The following is a 17,299-nucleotide window of genomic DNA, read 5'->3' as shown; positions in this document are numbered from 1 at the left end:
GAACTCTGACTTTACAGAACAAATGTATTTCTCTCCATGTGGACCCAATGGTCTTCCCTAAAAACAATATGAATAAGAATATGGTTATATTCATCCTAAACCTGTGTTTATGCATATGGTTCTTGAATAATCTCTGTTATAAATTCACCAAATCACCATATTTGATAAAGAAAAACACACATGCTTTCCCATATGTTGGTCTTTAATATTATAACGCCACCTCAGATATGTGTTAAGGTAAAGCCACATGTCTCAGAATTCGAATTCAAAGAAATACCTTTTACAATTTTCACATGTGGCGCTGATCCTCTTCCGTAAAAACAAACTCAATTGCAATATGTGTTGTATCCTAACCTGTGCATATGGCTGCTTAAACCTCCTGCTCTAATGTCCCTGAATCATTGTATTTGATTTTAAAATAAACCTCAACGTTGTCCACATTTCAAGATTTGCCCTTTTTGTAATAACGCCGCCTCTGACGTATCACCATGTTGTCACGCTCTCATCAGAACAGTTTGAAAGGCTTCGTGCTCTCAGAGGATCATCATCGCCTCACAGCAGGGGGGCAGTGACACTCTCCTGCTTCATTACACTTTGTGAACAAAAGCCTGATATATCTATAAAAAGCAACTGAGTGAAGGTGTTTCATTTGTAAAAAGAAAACCTCCAAAGATGCTTCCTTATCTTGCAGGACAGGGCTGTGATGAATGAGGCATTGATTGAGAAAAGCCCTGCTGGCAGAATGATTAACATCTTATTCCGGCCGAGCTGTGAGGTCTAAATCATCCCCGTACGTGCTACAGTATATTTTGTTATCTACCTCGTAAAAACCCACAGAGTGTGTAGGATGAGACGTTCACTGACCATGTTTGGGTGACCCTCTTTCTTAAAAAAAGGCTTGGGAAGTCAGTCAGCAGGGACGTCTCTTTTAGGGTGTTTCCTGTTGGCAAAGAATTTCATTCAGAACATTACACTTTTTAATCCAAAGCGACTTACATACTCAATACTGACAATCCCCACAGGAGCAATTTGGGGTGAAGTGTCTTGCCCAGGGACACAACGACATGCTGACTGCAGTGTGGTTTGAACCTGTGACCCCCTGATCCCAACACCAAGGCTCTATCCACTGCGCCACACGCCTCCCAACAAAAATAAAAAGCATTTAGATTGCATGTGTACTAGTTTTTAGTACCTGTAATTGTGTTTTTAATCGTATTATTGTAGCTGCTTTGACACCTGCATTTCCCTACAGGTACAAATACAGGTTTGTCTTGTCTTTTTAAGGGTTGATAAGTATTCATTAAATCTCCTGTGTGTATAAATAATTGAATGATGGAGCAAAATCCACCAAGAAAGTGATTGATTTTGAGGCCCAGTGGCCTAATGGACAGGGCGCCAGCCTCCGAAGCTGTGGATTGTGGGTTCGAGTCCCACCTGGGTCGTGGCGAGCATCTTTAAAATAACTGTTACGAAAATAAAAACACACATTTAAAAACCTAACTTAATAAAAAATGACTCAATGACTTTCCAATCACACCTGAATATAATGCAGCCATCATTAATTAACAACAACCTGCCACAGGTCAAAATTAGCTGCTTGTGAATAAGGCCATGTTAACGACAGAATGATGACCCTTATACACCATGAATTTTTGTCACTTTTTCAAAGATAATGAAACAGAGTGAAAGAGGTTCTCTCACTGCACACAGGTCCTCTACTTTAACTAGTACTGTGCATTATAGTGCAGGTGAGAAGACCCTGCTCCGACCTGGATCAACGTACTAGTAAATTATAGTTATCTAAATTAAGTATAACTGTGTTTTAATCACTTAATAATAAAGTATTATTATTTTTAAATGTATTGAATATGTAGGACACATTAGAGTAGAGTATAGGAATACTCATGTATACAACACACGTCATTAAAAACATAATATAAATATCAAATTTCAGCTAAATCTTCAGGTAGAGAAGTGAGAAGACTTTGGCTTTGCTGCCCTCTTGTGGTAAAATATGTGCACAACAACATACCTACCTAAAATGAACGTTTTAATGCAAATTAATGCACATTTAAACCACTTTATCACTACAATGTGGAAGCCAATATTGTACCTTTTTACTCTATATATCTGTGTTAGTGTTATTCAGCCTACTAGTTTGTTGCAGGTAAATATTATTAAATGCAAAATATTAATCAACTAATAAGCTATGATGTAATATTATGGATTAAAACACCTTGGAAGTATAAAAAGTCATTAGCTCCACCTTTAGTTGCTGCAAAAATAAAATGATATACACACTTATACATCACTTACTATAATTAAGTGATGCATGATCTTGGGGGAAATGGCCATTCTGCATAATGAATAGTAAGTATTGTAATTATATTTTGATGCTAATTATTTTGCACTAACTTGCGTTTTTCTTGTCACAGAGTATTTCTACAATGTTGTAGAAGTAGGTATTACTCCTTGTACTTCTTCCACCTGTGATCAGGGTCACGCCTCTCATGAATATTACAAGAGTTGACGTCAGCCCACGACGCATGCGCAGTGGGAAGTGAAAGCCTTTACGCACAAACAACACCAGTGGTGTGAGTGAAACTATTGTTGATAACCTCCATGTTTACAGGTGTAGAATACCCCGAGAAATACTGTTAAAGCGAAACGAAACACTAAATAAAGCCGAAAGGAAGGAAGAGAAACCTTTGAGCTTCGGAAGGAACAGCTGACAGAGAGACGTCACGGACACTTTGCTTCCTGTTGTGAGTGTGGATATGAAATGTTGACAAAAATGTCGTTAAAAGGGCAACCATCGACAGGCTGAACCACCCGGACCCTGTGTGTCAACAGCCAGGATGTCTCTGACTTCAGGCGGTTGGGCACCAGGTTTTACGCAGGACCAACAGACCCAGGGCCAGACCCCCGCCCTCCAGGGTCTCCATGCCGGGGCCCAGCACCCTCAGCCCGGTTGCCACACCGTCCTCGCGTCGGTCCGGGTGTCGGTGTGTCACTCCGGGATCCGGCCCCTGTGTCTCCCCGGGGCAGGAGACGTGTCTCTCCGCCTGCAGCTCAGTATGGACCCGGGGAAGTCCGGGGAATTCCGGCTGTCGCTCCAGCAGGAGAGCGGGGGGGTCGGCCGCAGCGTGGTGAGTTCAGGGACAGAATGTAACACTATACACTCAAGTAAGGTACACTTTTGATGTCCTTGTACTTTACTTCAGTATTTAAATGTAATTTTACCTTTTACTTCTACTCCACTACATCTCTCAGAGGTCAATATTGTGTTTTTTATACTACTGTTATTTAGATTAGATTATATACTTTATTGATCCCAAATTTGGAAATTGGACATTCTGCATAATAAGTACTTTTATGTGTGTTACTCTTAACTAAATAGATGTTGACACTTTTGTAGTTGGATAAAACATTGAATTCAGGATTTACCTAAGAGTATTTCTACATTTAGGCTTTAGTACTTTAGGTAAAACATCCCAAAAATGTGGTGTGTGTAAATATTGTGAAATAAAACCAAATGTTGATGGCAACTGTCTAAGGCTGTAGTTTCCAACATGATTTGGCTTGTCTACAAAACCTAAATATTGTGTCGGATTTGATTCAGCACATGTATTTATAGGATTTGCAACATACACATGACTTAAACAACAATGGTTTTATGTTTCCCTCTATTAGAAAGAGCCTCAGCATGGCATAAAATCCTTTTTCAGTTACATATATTCAGAGTAACATGCATAACCTCAACATAATTGCCACACTTTGAACCTTGGGGATTCATTAACCTTCCCAAATGGTTCCTACCTCATCTCGTCTCATTCTTGCTTTCCTTTCTTCATTTCCCAGACCATCACAGAGTTTGATCTGAGGAGCGTGAACTACGAGGTGAAGTCACCAAAGTGCCACGAGCTGAGTCTGGCGGCGCCTCCTCACGACCGCATCAGCTTCAACTTCCGCTGCGAGGTGGAGGCGCAGGAGTGGGCCACGGTCGTGCTGTCATCACTGAGGGAGACGCACAGAGGTCAGTGTCCTTCCTGCCAAATTCTGCTCCTTAGATCACAACCCAGAGCTGGCAAAAGTACACACATCCTTAACTCAAGTAGAAGTACAGATACTCGTGTTTAAAAATACTCTGGTAAAAGTAGAAGTACTGACTAAACTTCTTTACTCAAGTAAAAGTAAAGAGGCTTTGAAATGTACTTAAGTAAAAAGTACCCATAACTAGCAGCTGTTTTAAAGAATTCCTGACCTCCCTTTATATTAATAGAACAATAATGTCATTGTTAGCTAATGAATGTTTCCATGCTGAACAACGGCAACATGACAACGTTTTCATTGGTCCCTCTTCTTTAGAGAAGACCAGGAAATGATGGATACACGGATCGTGTTCAAATCAATAGGCACGCAATGACTCTAAATAATAATGATCACGCCACCAAACACACATTCAAACTAAAGGAACCAGCCTGTTTGGAAAATGTGAGAAGTAGAAAGTACAGGTATTTGTGTTCAACATGTAAGAAGTAGAAAGTACAGGTATTTGTGTTCAAAATGTAAGAAGTAGAAAGTACAGGTATTTGTGTTCAACATGTAAGAAGTAGAAAGTACAGGTATTTGGGTTCAACATGTAAGAAGTAGAAAGTACAGGTGTTTGTGTTCAACATGTAAGAAGTAGAAAGTACAGGTATTTGGGTTCAAAATGTAAGAAGTAGAAAGTACAGGTATTTGTGTTCAAAATGTAAGAAGTAGAAAGTACAGGTATTTGTGTTAGAAATGTAAGAAGTAGAAAGTACAGGTATTTGTGTTCAACATGTAAGAAGTAGAAAGTACAGGTATTAGTGTTCAACATGTAAGAAATAGAAAGTACAGGTATTTGTGTTCAACATGTAAGAAGTAGAAAGTACAGGTATTAGAGTTCAACATGTAAGAAGTAGAAAGTACAGGTATTTGTGTTCAAAATGTAAGAAGTCAAAGTCAAAAGTCGTCAGAAAAATAAGTAGTGGAGTAAAGTACTGATACCAGAAAAATGTACTTAAGTACAGTAACGAAGTATTTGTACTCCACTGCTTCCCACCGCTGTAACAACCACAGCAGAATGGAGGGTGTGGAAATGTAGATATTCGTGAGCAGAACTGCAGGAACATTTAAGGGAAAGCCCTGTTGTCTGTGATTTGGAGTAATGATGTTGCCCTTTAGCGAACTACTTCATGCTAATTAAGCGTGATGAATCCAGCTGGTTATATAATTATTCATTTGAACAAAAGAGCTTTTCTCTACAGTCCATCTCAACCACTGTAAACAAGCTCCATATTGTGGTTTCAGGGGGAATATCAATAAGTTGCTCTGTGCTGACTCACAAACATGCCCCTTGTTTACTCAATTACATTCATGGAAAAGTAAAAAAAAGAAAGGTGTAAGAAAGTTAATGTATGTTCATGGATGATAAAACTGTGCCATGGATAAATATTAAATTAATTATCGGTGGCTGCATCACAAACTCATGCCCATACATTTCAATTAACTTAGCATTTAAATAACCTTGATAAATAAGATCAGAAATAAATATTTACCGTGTTATTGACTATGTTGCTGACTGTTCTAATCAAATATGTTAAAACCTTTTCTGTGTAGATGAAGAGACTGGTTAATAAGTGCCATTTTCATATTTAAATGTCCAAAAACGATGTAATCTTTGTCTTACAAATTGACAGTAGAAGAGATGTTTCTGTAGAATCTGAATCAGTTGATTAGTGCGTTTTTTTTATGTGTCTTTTATCCATTTGTTTATCTAAATCTCTTCTTCTCATTGGCAGTCGCCCCTCAACACTACAGTCCACCGCGCCCCCCCGATGCGCTCCAACTTGAAAAAACAACAGCCTTGCAACGAACAGGTGTGTACTCAGATTAATATAAAGTATTATCTGATTGATTTCTTTTAGATGTGATGTAACTAATTCCCTGATTCCCTCGCTCCTTTTATTCATTCATTCATTGAATCAGCCCTCTAGTGGCTGTTTGGAGGTATGGGAACATCCTCTGCACACTGTGTTCACCTGTGTGGGGTTGTGTGTGCTTCGTTGTGCATGTGTGTGTGTGTGCGTGTGTGTGTGTGTGTATCCATCTGTAGAGGACACCTGCCTAGAGCTGACTCGAGCCATAGAGGCAGGCGACATGCAGTCTGCGTCGCTCTGCGCTGCGACGCTCGCCCGACAACACGCCGCGCTGAAGATCCAGCCGACCCCCCGAGACGCTGAGGACAATGAAATCAAGTAGGCAGATTAATGGATAATAATGTTATTTGTTTTATTTTTTAAAACATGTATTTATGGCTTTTTTACATTTATCACATGACACAAACACAACCGAACATTCCCCAACATTAGACATATGGCAGATTACAAAATAATGCACAAATAAATAAATAAAAAGTGTGCGGTTAGTAGAAATCAGTTTAAAGTACATACCAAGAATATAATTACATTTTACAAAATACAATAAAAGCACATCCACAAACAGCAGAGTACAGCTTACAATTCTCCAAATAGATGAACCATATTCAACATGTCCTCACAGCAGTTCAGTCTTTTCACTTTAACCTTCCATAGCTCAATAATGTCACATTTAAAGATATGATGTTGCACACTTAATGTTAATAATATTCTGAGATGTGTATATCTCAGTTTTGTTTAGTTTCTACTCTTTTTCATTTTCAAATGATGTGCACTGCCTTGGCTGCTGTGACGAAAAACATTGCCCAAATTGGGATCAATAAATTATCTTTGTCTAATGGTGTGCGTCTCATTTTGTCCGACAGCTTGGTCGTTGCTGTTGAGGATTCTTCTTCGTCGTGTTGTGTCACTGTGAAGGTTTTCCCACACATGACGACGGCTGCACTGAAACAGCAGGTTAGTCTGAGAGATGCTTCTGTTCTTTATTTGTGTCCTGAAGTGATCATGACCAGTTGATTTGATTTATTTAGTAATGGCGTCTTATTCCCTTTGAGCATGTGACAGCGTGGTCTGTCAGAAGCTGTCACAATTAGACTTTTTATCCAGTTTAAGACACATTTTTCACCGTTTCGATCTTGGTCATCACACACCTGAGGAAGGATGTTAGTCATTGGATGATGGGATCTTAAGCTATCAGAGGAATCAGCTGCAGCCGAACAGCTTGACATAAAACAGCTTCATTCCCTGTTTGTACTTGTTAAATCACAAGACTGTTGGTTTTGGAGAGGAAGTTATCCGTGGATAATTCTGCTCGGGTAAAAACTTCCTGAACAAATCATAACTAGGGGATGCCAACTGCAATAAAAAAAATGGAAGTAGTCATCACATACAGAGCATCAACTAGTTCCTGAACAGTGTCCTTCACATGCTGATATCCAAGAGAGGGAGTTACACAGTCACAAGATGGAGGAATAGAAAGCAGTATTCAATGTTTACTTCAGATTAGCTCCACGTCAGAAATGAGCATGCTTGTCATATGTCTATCTCCATAGAGGCTGAATCATCATGTTAATCACATAGCTATCATATGCCTCAAACAGTCCTGATGCTCTTCTAGGTAATCATACATCCTGTCATGTTCACAGCTACAGTTGGGATACCTTTGTTATCATGTTACTCTCATATTGGAAGAGGACATTCAGTATTTTCACAACACAAACTCTGTCTTTTGTCGTTGTTTTAAATGAGAAACCACGGCATAAAATGACATATTGAGCTTTCACAGAATCACAAATTAATTTCAAAAAAGGCTAAAATGTCTTCCCCACTGTTCTTCCACCACAGATGTTCCTGGAGTACGGCTTCCACCCTCGGGTGCAGCGCTGGGTGATCGGTCAGTGTCTGTGCAGCGACCAGCGCTCCCTGGCCTCGTACGGGGTCCGTCAGAACGACGACTCGGCCTTCCTGTTCCTCCTGTCCGCCCGACACGCTCGCCTCTCCCTCCAGGCCCTGCAGCAGGACCAAGAGAGTGCTCTGCTCCTCACCCCTCTCTCTCTGCCTCTCCTCACTCCTCCCTCTATGCCTCCCCCCACCCCCCCGCTGAACGCTACCTCTGCTAACGACCCCTCCTCTCTGGACCGGAGGCCGTACACCACCCTGCCTGCGAGGCTCCACAGCAGCAGCAGCAGCAGCACGGGTGAGGGAGGGCGTTTGTGATGGTTATCAGATTAGATTTTTTAATAAGATAAGAGATAAGATAGTACTTTATTGATCCTAATTTTGCCAGCCAGAGCTGATTTGTTATATAGAGTTATTGCAGTGGGCAGGAATGTTTTCCTGTATCTGCATTTCCTGTATATTACTTCTAAATGTCAAGGGCACACATGACATTACAGCTCTTAGTTCAGTGCATTAACTGTTTTAGCAGTAGGTAGAAAAAGGGACCTGAAGCGCTTCATAATACACTGTTTATTTTTTATTTAACCAGATAAAAGCATTGAGATAAAATCTCATTTTCAATGCTGAGCTGGCCAAGAAGGCAGCAACGTTTCACATAACACATAACACAAACATATAAAATACAGAGAACATAACTAAGAAAACAAAAGACGAAAAAGCAGTCACTACATTGTGCACATTAGGACAGTAAGAAAGGTGCTACTTATTACTGCAAGAGCAGCTGGTGGTAAGGACTTCAGACAACTTCAATTTAAAACATACTATTGAGACAAGTGCCGTCAGTTTTAGGCGTGATTGAAGTTCATTCCAAGACCAAGGAGCATAATAAAAAAGACTCCTTTTTCCAGCCTCAGTCCGCAGAGCAGGAACCTGGACCCGTATCCAGGCACTGGATCTGAGGTTGTAAGAGTCACAAACTGGGGAAAATCTGACACATATGTAGAGTGGAAGCTTACCTAAAATGGCTTTATACATTAATAAAAACCAGTGCTGCATCCTACGCATAGTAAGTGAGGACCATCCAGTTAGGCTATACAGTTTGCAATGATGAGTCCTATAGGGTGCATTTGATATATAACGCAGTGCAGCATGGTAGAGTGGGTCACTGTAAGAAAAATCTGATGCTGCAACAATACCAGAAGTCATTATCTCGGCACTGAAACACAGTTGAATAAAGAACTTTACATTGAAAACTACAGGGTATTTAAATGTAATGTTACGACCCATATGCTTCTCTAGCATGACCTTATAACACTGCCTAATCTTGTTGTATAAAAAGAAAGTGCAATTCTACTAAAACTGAATGTAAAGAGATCATTGCTCTGCTGGCTCAAGCCCTACCGTGACCCAACCACACTAAAGTATAACCATGCACACAAATGAAACATTCCTGGTTGCTTATTAGATGCTTTGTTCTGTCTCAGGTGGGTCTGAGAGAGGGAACATCCGTGAGATCAGAGATCTAGCCAACATGGAGATGCCTCAACTCAACAGAGCTCTGACCCCCAACGCAGCCTCCACACAGGTAAGAGAGCAGTCACGCTTTAATAAGAACATCACTTTATTATTTACACACGTTTAGAAATGCTCAATGTTTGATCAAATATGTCATATTTAAAGTAGGTAGCTATGTTTCTCACATGTTCTTTATCTTAAGAGCAGGTAGAGCATATCTACGTCCTGATGGCAACAGATGAAATTCATCTCCAGGTCATATTCCTGCACATGAATTTCATCTGTTGCCAAATTCTTGATAGGTTTTTTAACTTGATTATTTATTTACTTCTTTATTGTGATGCTATGAACTATTTATCGTGTAAATTGGAATGATCCACATCCAGGCTCCTGGGTGTATCTGTGTGCTTTTCTTCCTGTATCTTCCTGCCTGTGTACATGACAAAAGCTGCTCATAACCAATTGCCCCCTGTGGGATTACTAAAGTTGTTGATTGATTGATCCCACCCCTCAGGGTTGGGCGTGTCCGTCCTGCACCTACATCAACAAACCCACGCGTCCGGGCTGTGAGATCTGCAGCACCAACCGCCCTGAGAGATACGTGGTGCCGGGGGGGTACCGGCCCGACGACCTGGAGCTCAGACGCATCCAGCAGGAGAAGGAGGCGGTCAGACAGTACCAGCAGGTAGAAACTCACTAACATCTGAACACCTGAACACCTGAACACCTGAACACCTGAACACCTGAACACCTGAACACTCAGTCGGACACACACAGTACACTCTATGTATAAACAACAGCTTCTTCAGCCCATACAGTATGAACTGAGAGTAAAACCTGGGTTTGATGAACCATATGGTGGCATTCAGTTTGAACCCGGTATTTGTTCAGTGTCAGATGAAACGTACACTTTTACAATTTACCATTTTAGTACTCTTACACTATTATAGTGAATTATCTTAGTTGCAATTTTAGAATGAAGGAATAACATAGGTACAGCCGTTAAAGCAACACAGGGCTCCACGTTGGACCAAATGCTAAGCAGGGGGAAAGTCTGAAATTGATTCAAGTTCAAATTTGCCGGCCCCTCAGTTTTACTCTCTTCTCTTCTGTCTCTGTTTTTTTAAAGGAGAAAGGGAGAAGAGAGGTGCTGAGGAGTGCTGAGGCTCAAAACAACTCACTCCTGTTTAACCTGGACCAGGACTACTGAACACACACACACACACACACACACACACACACACGTTTAGATATGTCTCATTGACAGCCTGAACCATCGTCTCAGCAGAAATATACTATTAGAAAGCACATGGCTCTTTATTGCCACTCTGAAGTTGAATGTGGGTCATTTGAGATTTACAAGACTTTTGTATATCCCTATCAACCTAATACCGGTAAAATAGGTGGTGGTATATGTTATCCTACATACAAAAAATCAAATATTGCAATTTTAGAGTTTTAAAGATGGATTTATTTGTATCAGAAAGACATAAATCACTCAGTCTGGCTCTCTTGTGAAACAATGAGTGAAGCCCTCATATATTTGGTTATTGGTACAGACTGCTGGAGATATAAAGGGGTGATAAAGCTTATGAAAGACTTGTACTTGTATTAAGCTGGATAATCATGATCAGCATCAGGTGTTTTTTTAATGAACTTTAATAAGAGTTTGCCACTAAATTGAATGTATCAGCCTGATTGCTATTTTTGCACTGTATATTGTGAATCACATTGAAATAAAATGTTTATACACAATTTTTGCGTCTTACTATACTTCTTACACATTGTTAGAACAATCTCACTCGTCACCGGCTTGAGCTTCAATAATCAGGATCCATGTATTCCTCATCCTCTCCAGAATGGAAGTAGTCATCACATACAGAGCATCAACTAGTTCCTGAACAGTGTCCTTCACATGCTGATATCCAAGAGAGGGAGTTACACAGTCACAAGATGGAGGAATAGAAAGCAGTATTCAATGTTTACTTCAGATTAGCTCCACGTCAGAAATGATCCTGCTTGTCATATGTCTATCTCCATAGAGGCTGAATCATCATGTTAATCACATAGCTATCATATGCCTAAAACAGTCCTGATGCTCTTCTAGGTAATCAGACATCCTGTCATGTTCACAGCTACAGTTGGGATACCTTTGTTATCATGTTACTCTGATATTGGAAGAGGACATTCAGTATTTTCCCAACATACATTCAGTGCATTGCCATGTTTATTGTGCATATGATAAATACTGACGGGAAACAGTCAGAGCATTATTCTAACCCTCCCAATAACCCCAGGCCCGGGAAGCGGAGCGCAGAGAGAACTTCGCCCGGCTGGTGCTGCTGGACGGACAGGAGCTGCTGCCGAACCCCGAGCCCGTGGACTGCAGGATCTGTTATGTGGACCTGAAGAGAGGGGAGGGGGTCCTGCTGAGGGAGTGTCTGCACTGCTTCTGCAGGTACTCAGAGAACATGTATTATAACAGGTGGAAAGGCAGAGGTGGGAAGTAGTGGAGTACAAATAACAGGCTCGATACTTTAGTTTGAATGTGTGTTTGGTGGCGTGATCATTATTATTTAGAGTCATTGCGTGCCTATTGATTTGAACACGATCCGTGTATCCATCATTTCCTGGTCTTCTCTAAAGAAGAGGGACCAATGAAAACGTTGTCATGTTGCCGTTGTTCAGCATGGAAACATTCATTAGCTAACAATGACATTATTGTTCTATTAATATAAAGGGAGGTCAGGTACTCTTTAAAACAGCTGCTAGTTATGGGTACTTTTTACTGAAGTACATTTCAAAGCCCTCTTTACTTTGACTTGAGTAAAGAAGTTTAGTCAGTATTTCTACTTTTACCAGAGTATTTTTAAACACGAGTATCTGTACTTCTACTTGAGTAAAGGATGTGTGTACTTGTGCCATCTCTGTGGAAAGGCAGTGTGATGTCAAGAGTAAAGATGTTTAGAAATGAAAGGGAGTGGCGCTTCCTCCGCCTGATGTGTTTCCTGTCTGTTCGGTGTGTGTCTCCAGAGAGTGCCTGCGTTCAGTCATCATGCTGAGTGAGGAGCCGGAGGTGGCGTGTCCCTACAGAGACGACACGTACTCCTGTACCTGCTCCCTGCAGGAGAGGGAGATCAGAGCCGTGAGTTACACCAACACACACTGTTTTATCCCCCACATATTTACAACTGGCCTTTGTTCCTGAAGTAGAGAATGCTTCCTTCTGTGTAAAGAGAACAGAACGGTGTTGAGTTTGTCCATCAGAAAAAGTAGCAGTAACATCAAGAATCTAGGTGTCAATTAGTCACTAAATGTGAAATAATGTTGAAGAAGAAGAATGCACACCTCTTGATGCTGCTGCAGTTTTGATTGATACACTATATTTGAGCATGCTGCAAATATGGCTACAGATTTTCCATCTTGTTTTCCATTAACTATAGGAGTTACGCCTGTTTTGTGTTGACTCCCAGTCAAGTTTTGAATATTTAAAGTACTTTGTGCTGGAGCTACTGCTCTGTTTTCTGCCCAGACTTTGACCTCTTCTCATGAGGAAAGACTTCAGCGGCTTCAGCTTATATGAAGCAACAGTTTCTCAACCTCCCCAGCTTCTAGATGTCAAAAAATTAACTATAATCTAAACAGAAAAGCTGAAGGAATGTAACAGTTGAAATGCCTTTGTGCGCAGAACAAGATGTGTGGAAGAACAATGCATGGAAACAACAGAATCCTGTTAGCAGTATTATTAGTATTAAGTCGTCCTTCATATCTGTTACGGCTGTAGTAATCCAAACAAAGTGCCGCAAGGGAATAAACAGGAGAAAAACATTGTCTGACGCGCAAGAATACAGTCTTTCCACTGGTATGCGTTTGACCTTTTATTTGCAAACGAAACAAGCAAACATGCAATTCTTTCTAATCCATATCCAGTATGTTATTGGGTATGCGGTCAACAAAAATGTTCCTTCTCAAGCTCACTCCCCCTCCATCTATGACAAGGTAAGGCAACCGGATATAACCACAAACGTCACCACACAAATCCAATAGACACGCCCACCACCTATAGTGACTCAAAACATGTGACGAAACAAACACAGTAAATACTTTACATGTGGCTCCTACAATATCTTACATCCCTTCCTCGTCCTCAGTTGGTGCCGGCAGAGGAGTACGAGCGCTGGCTGCAGAGAGGTCTGTCGGTGGCAGAGTCTCGGTGTGAGGGCAGCTATCACTGCGCCACCCCCGACTGTGCAGGCTGGTGTGTGTACGAGGACACGGTCAACGTCTTCCACTGCCCCGTCTGCACCAAACACAACTGCCTCATCTGCAAGGTAGGACATATCAACAGTGTATACACACAAATGATACAGCATTGGATCATTTACTGGCGCAATGTTTAAGATTACTGCATTCAAAGTAGAAAAACAGCTAGACTTTGTTACATATATATATTGTTGAGTTTGATACTCACATTATTTCCAACCATTTTCAAACCCAGAGCAATCCGTAAATGTAATCAAGGTAAGATTGCGTTTTATTTTGTTAGTTGTGATGGTGTCATGTTTTGATTAGGAGACCCCTAGTGGTAGACAATTATATATTCTGTGTTGGTGATAATAGAAATAGTAGAAAGATTGTACTGTGCTCTAACCAATGAGTCAGAGCTAATTGATAACAACAAGCCCTTTGAAAGAAGTTATTGAGACTCACATGTTTCTAATTGGACTGATCCCCTCAGGCGTACTGCTGTTTAGAGACAGAAATGTTTCTATTTGTATGCATTAAACTTCCCCTGAGGTTATATTTAGATCCTTGTTTCTATGTCCCGTCTCTCCTCAGTCTATCCACGAGGGAATGAACTGTAAGCAATACCAGGATGACCTCGCAGCGCGCGCTATAAATGACTCTGCAGCCAGGAGGACGACACACCTACTGAAGGCAAGCTGCCATTCCCTTGTGTTTATGTGTGAACTGTGAAGTGAAAGAGAAACCTCCTCTAAGCTGTCTATTTGACTGGTTTTAATGAATGCACTGGTGCAATAACCAATCTGGGATAAAATCACGTTTCATGCGTATCAGCAGAGGTGGGAAGTAGTGGAGTACAAATACTTAGTTACCGTACTTAAGTACATTTTTCTGGTATCAGTACTTTACTCCACTACTTATTTTTCTGACGACTTTTTACTTTGACTTCTTACATTTTGAACACAAATACCTGTACTTTCTACTTCTTACATTTTGAACACAAATACCTGTACTTTCTACTTCTTACATGTTGAACACAAATACCTGTACTTTCTACTTCTTACATGTTGAACCCAAATACCTGTACTTTCTACTTCTCACATTTCCCAAACAGGCTGGTTCCTTTAGTTTGAATGTGTGTTTGGTGGCGTGATCATTATTATTTAGAGTCATTGCGTGCCTATTGATTTGAACACGATCCGTGTATCCATCATTTCCTGGTCTTCTCTAAAGAAGAGGGACCAATGAAAACGTTGTCATGTTGCCGTTGTTCAGCATGGAAACATTCATTAGCTAACAATGACATTATTGTTCTATTAATATAAAGGGAGGTCAGGTACTCTTTAAAACAGCTGCTAGTTATGGGTACTTTTTACTTAAGTACATTTCAAAGCCCATACTTCTTTACTTTTACTTGAGTAAAGAAGTTTAGTCAGTACTTCTACTTTCACCAGAGTATTTTTAAACACGAGTATCTGTACTTCTACTTGAGTAAAGGATGTGTGTACTTTTGCCATCTCTGCATATCAGAAACTGTCACTCACACTTCTCTGTCTCAAACAGACCCTGGTGCAGTCAGGCGAGGCCATGCACTGTCCGCAGTGTGGCATCATCGTGCAGAAGAGGGATGGATGTGATTGGCTGCGCTGCACCGTCTGTCACTCTGAGATCTGCTGGGTGACCAGAGGGCCTCGCTGGGGGCCGGGGGTAAGAAACCCTTCCTTTCCTCATTGCATCTCTCTTTTGTTATAATATACGATACGATACAATACGATACGATAATACTTTATTGTTCAGATCAAGTCTTAAATGTGACTTGCATCACAGCAGCTCCATGTGTAACATCAACACAAAATACATGTAAAACAAACAACAGACATTTAACATAACAGCACAATCACTGAGAGAAAATATTTTCAATTACCCTTTATGTAGAAACCCGATCTCCTACACCCTGGAGCAATGATCCAAATACAAATCTGCCAAAACTTGGTGGTTAAAAAAGGTTTTTATTTGAAAGGTAAGTCACCTCTTATTCTGATCTGTTTCTTAAAGGGTCCTGGAGACACCAGCGGGGGATGTCGCTGCAACGTCGACAATCAGAAGTGTCATCCTAAATGTCAGAACTGCCACTGAGAAACCTGAGAGGTCAGATTATAAAATTGACTGAGATATACAACTTTAAATAAACTATTCTCTAAAATAGAGAAAAGAGGATTAAGCTTAAACGAAAAGTGTATTCAAGCAGGACCCTCGTATTATAACTGGACACCATTTCTAACCACTTTTCAGTGCCACTAGAATAACTTAATTTTTTAATGAAACCTTTTAAGTTATACGTTGATATATATATATTTAAAAAAGATCACTTCTGACTTTACAATGTTTGCACTGCAAGTGAAGCAATACAGGTGTGTCCTTTTCTGTTTTGGAAGCAGTTACAAACCAGGATGCATTACGTTAAAGGGACGGTTTGGATTTGTGAAGTGGCGTTGTATGTTGGTACTTCTCCATATTCACTTTAGTAGAGAAAAAGACTGATATTGATTTTTTTTTTGTGTAAAATATGTTTGTTTTTCAGCCGTTCATTACTTAGCTTCCTGTCTGTACTCCTGTCTGTTACCCAAACTGCATCTACTGTCAGTAATACACTGACTGTGGATGAGTACCTCATAAGACCCACATAGAAACATCCAAACTATCCCTCTAAACTAAACTGAAACTAAACTGTGGCCTTATTCATGTGCACAAAAGCTGTTGCAGAGTGTTTCTGAGGACGTTTTCTGACTGAATCTGTCTTGTGTCCTTGACGTGCAATTTTCTCCATAGAGGTATTCAAACAAAGTTAATAGAGTTATATATTGTTACATTTTTTGTGTCTGACTGCATGTGTCCTTTGTCACCAAAGAAGTTTGAAATGTGTTTGATTGTTAATGTTTGAGTGGAAGCAGGCTGTTTTGGTGCTGAGGTACTGAGTGTTATATGCTGATATTAGTAATAAATAAAAGTTAATAGTCCGATGTATTGCAATACTTGAAAACATTTCTGTGAAGGCACATTTATTCATTGTGTCGGGAAGCTTAATAGATCGGCTGCATGTTAGCCAGCTTTATTAAACGTTTAAAAGCTTTGTACCCATGGTAGTATTTTGGATATGTTCTATTTCATCTATGCATGTTATTCTGATTGAATCCTCACCTCCACTACACTACTGCCCCTCACTGACAAGCCATGAGAAGTCTCCACTGTTACCTGTGTTCAAACTTCAGCTCTGTGTCGCTGGTGTTCACTTGTGCCTTAATTATCAATAAAAGCACTTGTAAACTCACACATGTCTTTGCTCTTTATTCACTCAAATAATAATACCTTTAATTAAACAAAGTAGTTAAAGGATTGTTTTATCTATAAGTACTAACCCTAACCAAATCTGTATACTACCTGTTTGAATAAATGTGGAAAACATTAAAGTCACAGTTAAAAATAGAATGGTATTTATTAACAATTGGACATACTCACAGTGTGTCAAAATGCAAATGCTAATTGGATTATTGCATTCAACTTTATTTAACTAAAACATGCATAATTTTGAATACTGTAGGCTACTATTGTGTAATAATAATTTCTCATATGGGCTTCCAAATAATTTGACAGTTGAAAGTTTAGATATTTCTATTTTC

The 17,299-nt window shown here is 40.1% G+C and overlaps 1 protein-coding gene and 1 non-coding gene across 2 annotated transcripts; both read left to right on the top strand.

Moving 5' to 3' along the window:
- Nucleotides 1–1,369: 1,369 nt before the first annotated feature.
- Nucleotides 1,370–1,442, top strand: trnar-ccg. Its single transcript has one exon. It is a non-coding gene; the product is annotated as a tRNA-Arg (tRNA).
- A 1,104-nt stretch (nt 1,443–2,546) lies between these two features.
- On the top strand, nt 2,547–16,948 carry shrprbck1r (sharpin and rbck1 related). The gene is made up of 14 exons (XM_034132514.1): nt 2,547–3,149; nt 3,862–4,036; nt 5,829–5,906; nt 6,143–6,284; nt 6,830–6,920; nt 7,809–8,160; nt 9,347–9,447; nt 9,892–10,062; nt 11,675–11,835; nt 12,411–12,522; nt 13,529–13,708; nt 14,217–14,315; nt 15,186–15,329; nt 15,678–16,948. Exons 1-14 carry the CDS (start codon nt 2,859–2,861, stop codon nt 15,756–15,758), a joined length of 2,178 nt encoding a protein of 725 aa, XP_033988405.1. The 5' UTR covers nt 2,547–2,858; the 3' UTR covers nt 15,759–16,948.
- Nucleotides 16,949–17,299: the final 351 nt, after the last annotated feature.

The sequence above is a fragment of the Trematomus bernacchii genome, unplaced genomic scaffold (assembly GCF_902827165.1).
Source record: "Trematomus bernacchii unplaced genomic scaffold, fTreBer1.1, whole genome shotgun sequence".
NCBI classification, from domain to species: Eukaryota; Metazoa; Chordata; class Actinopteri; order Perciformes; family Nototheniidae; genus Trematomus; species Trematomus bernacchii.
Note: the sequence above shows the minus strand (reverse complement) of the source record. Positions and strands in the feature narration are given on the sequence as shown.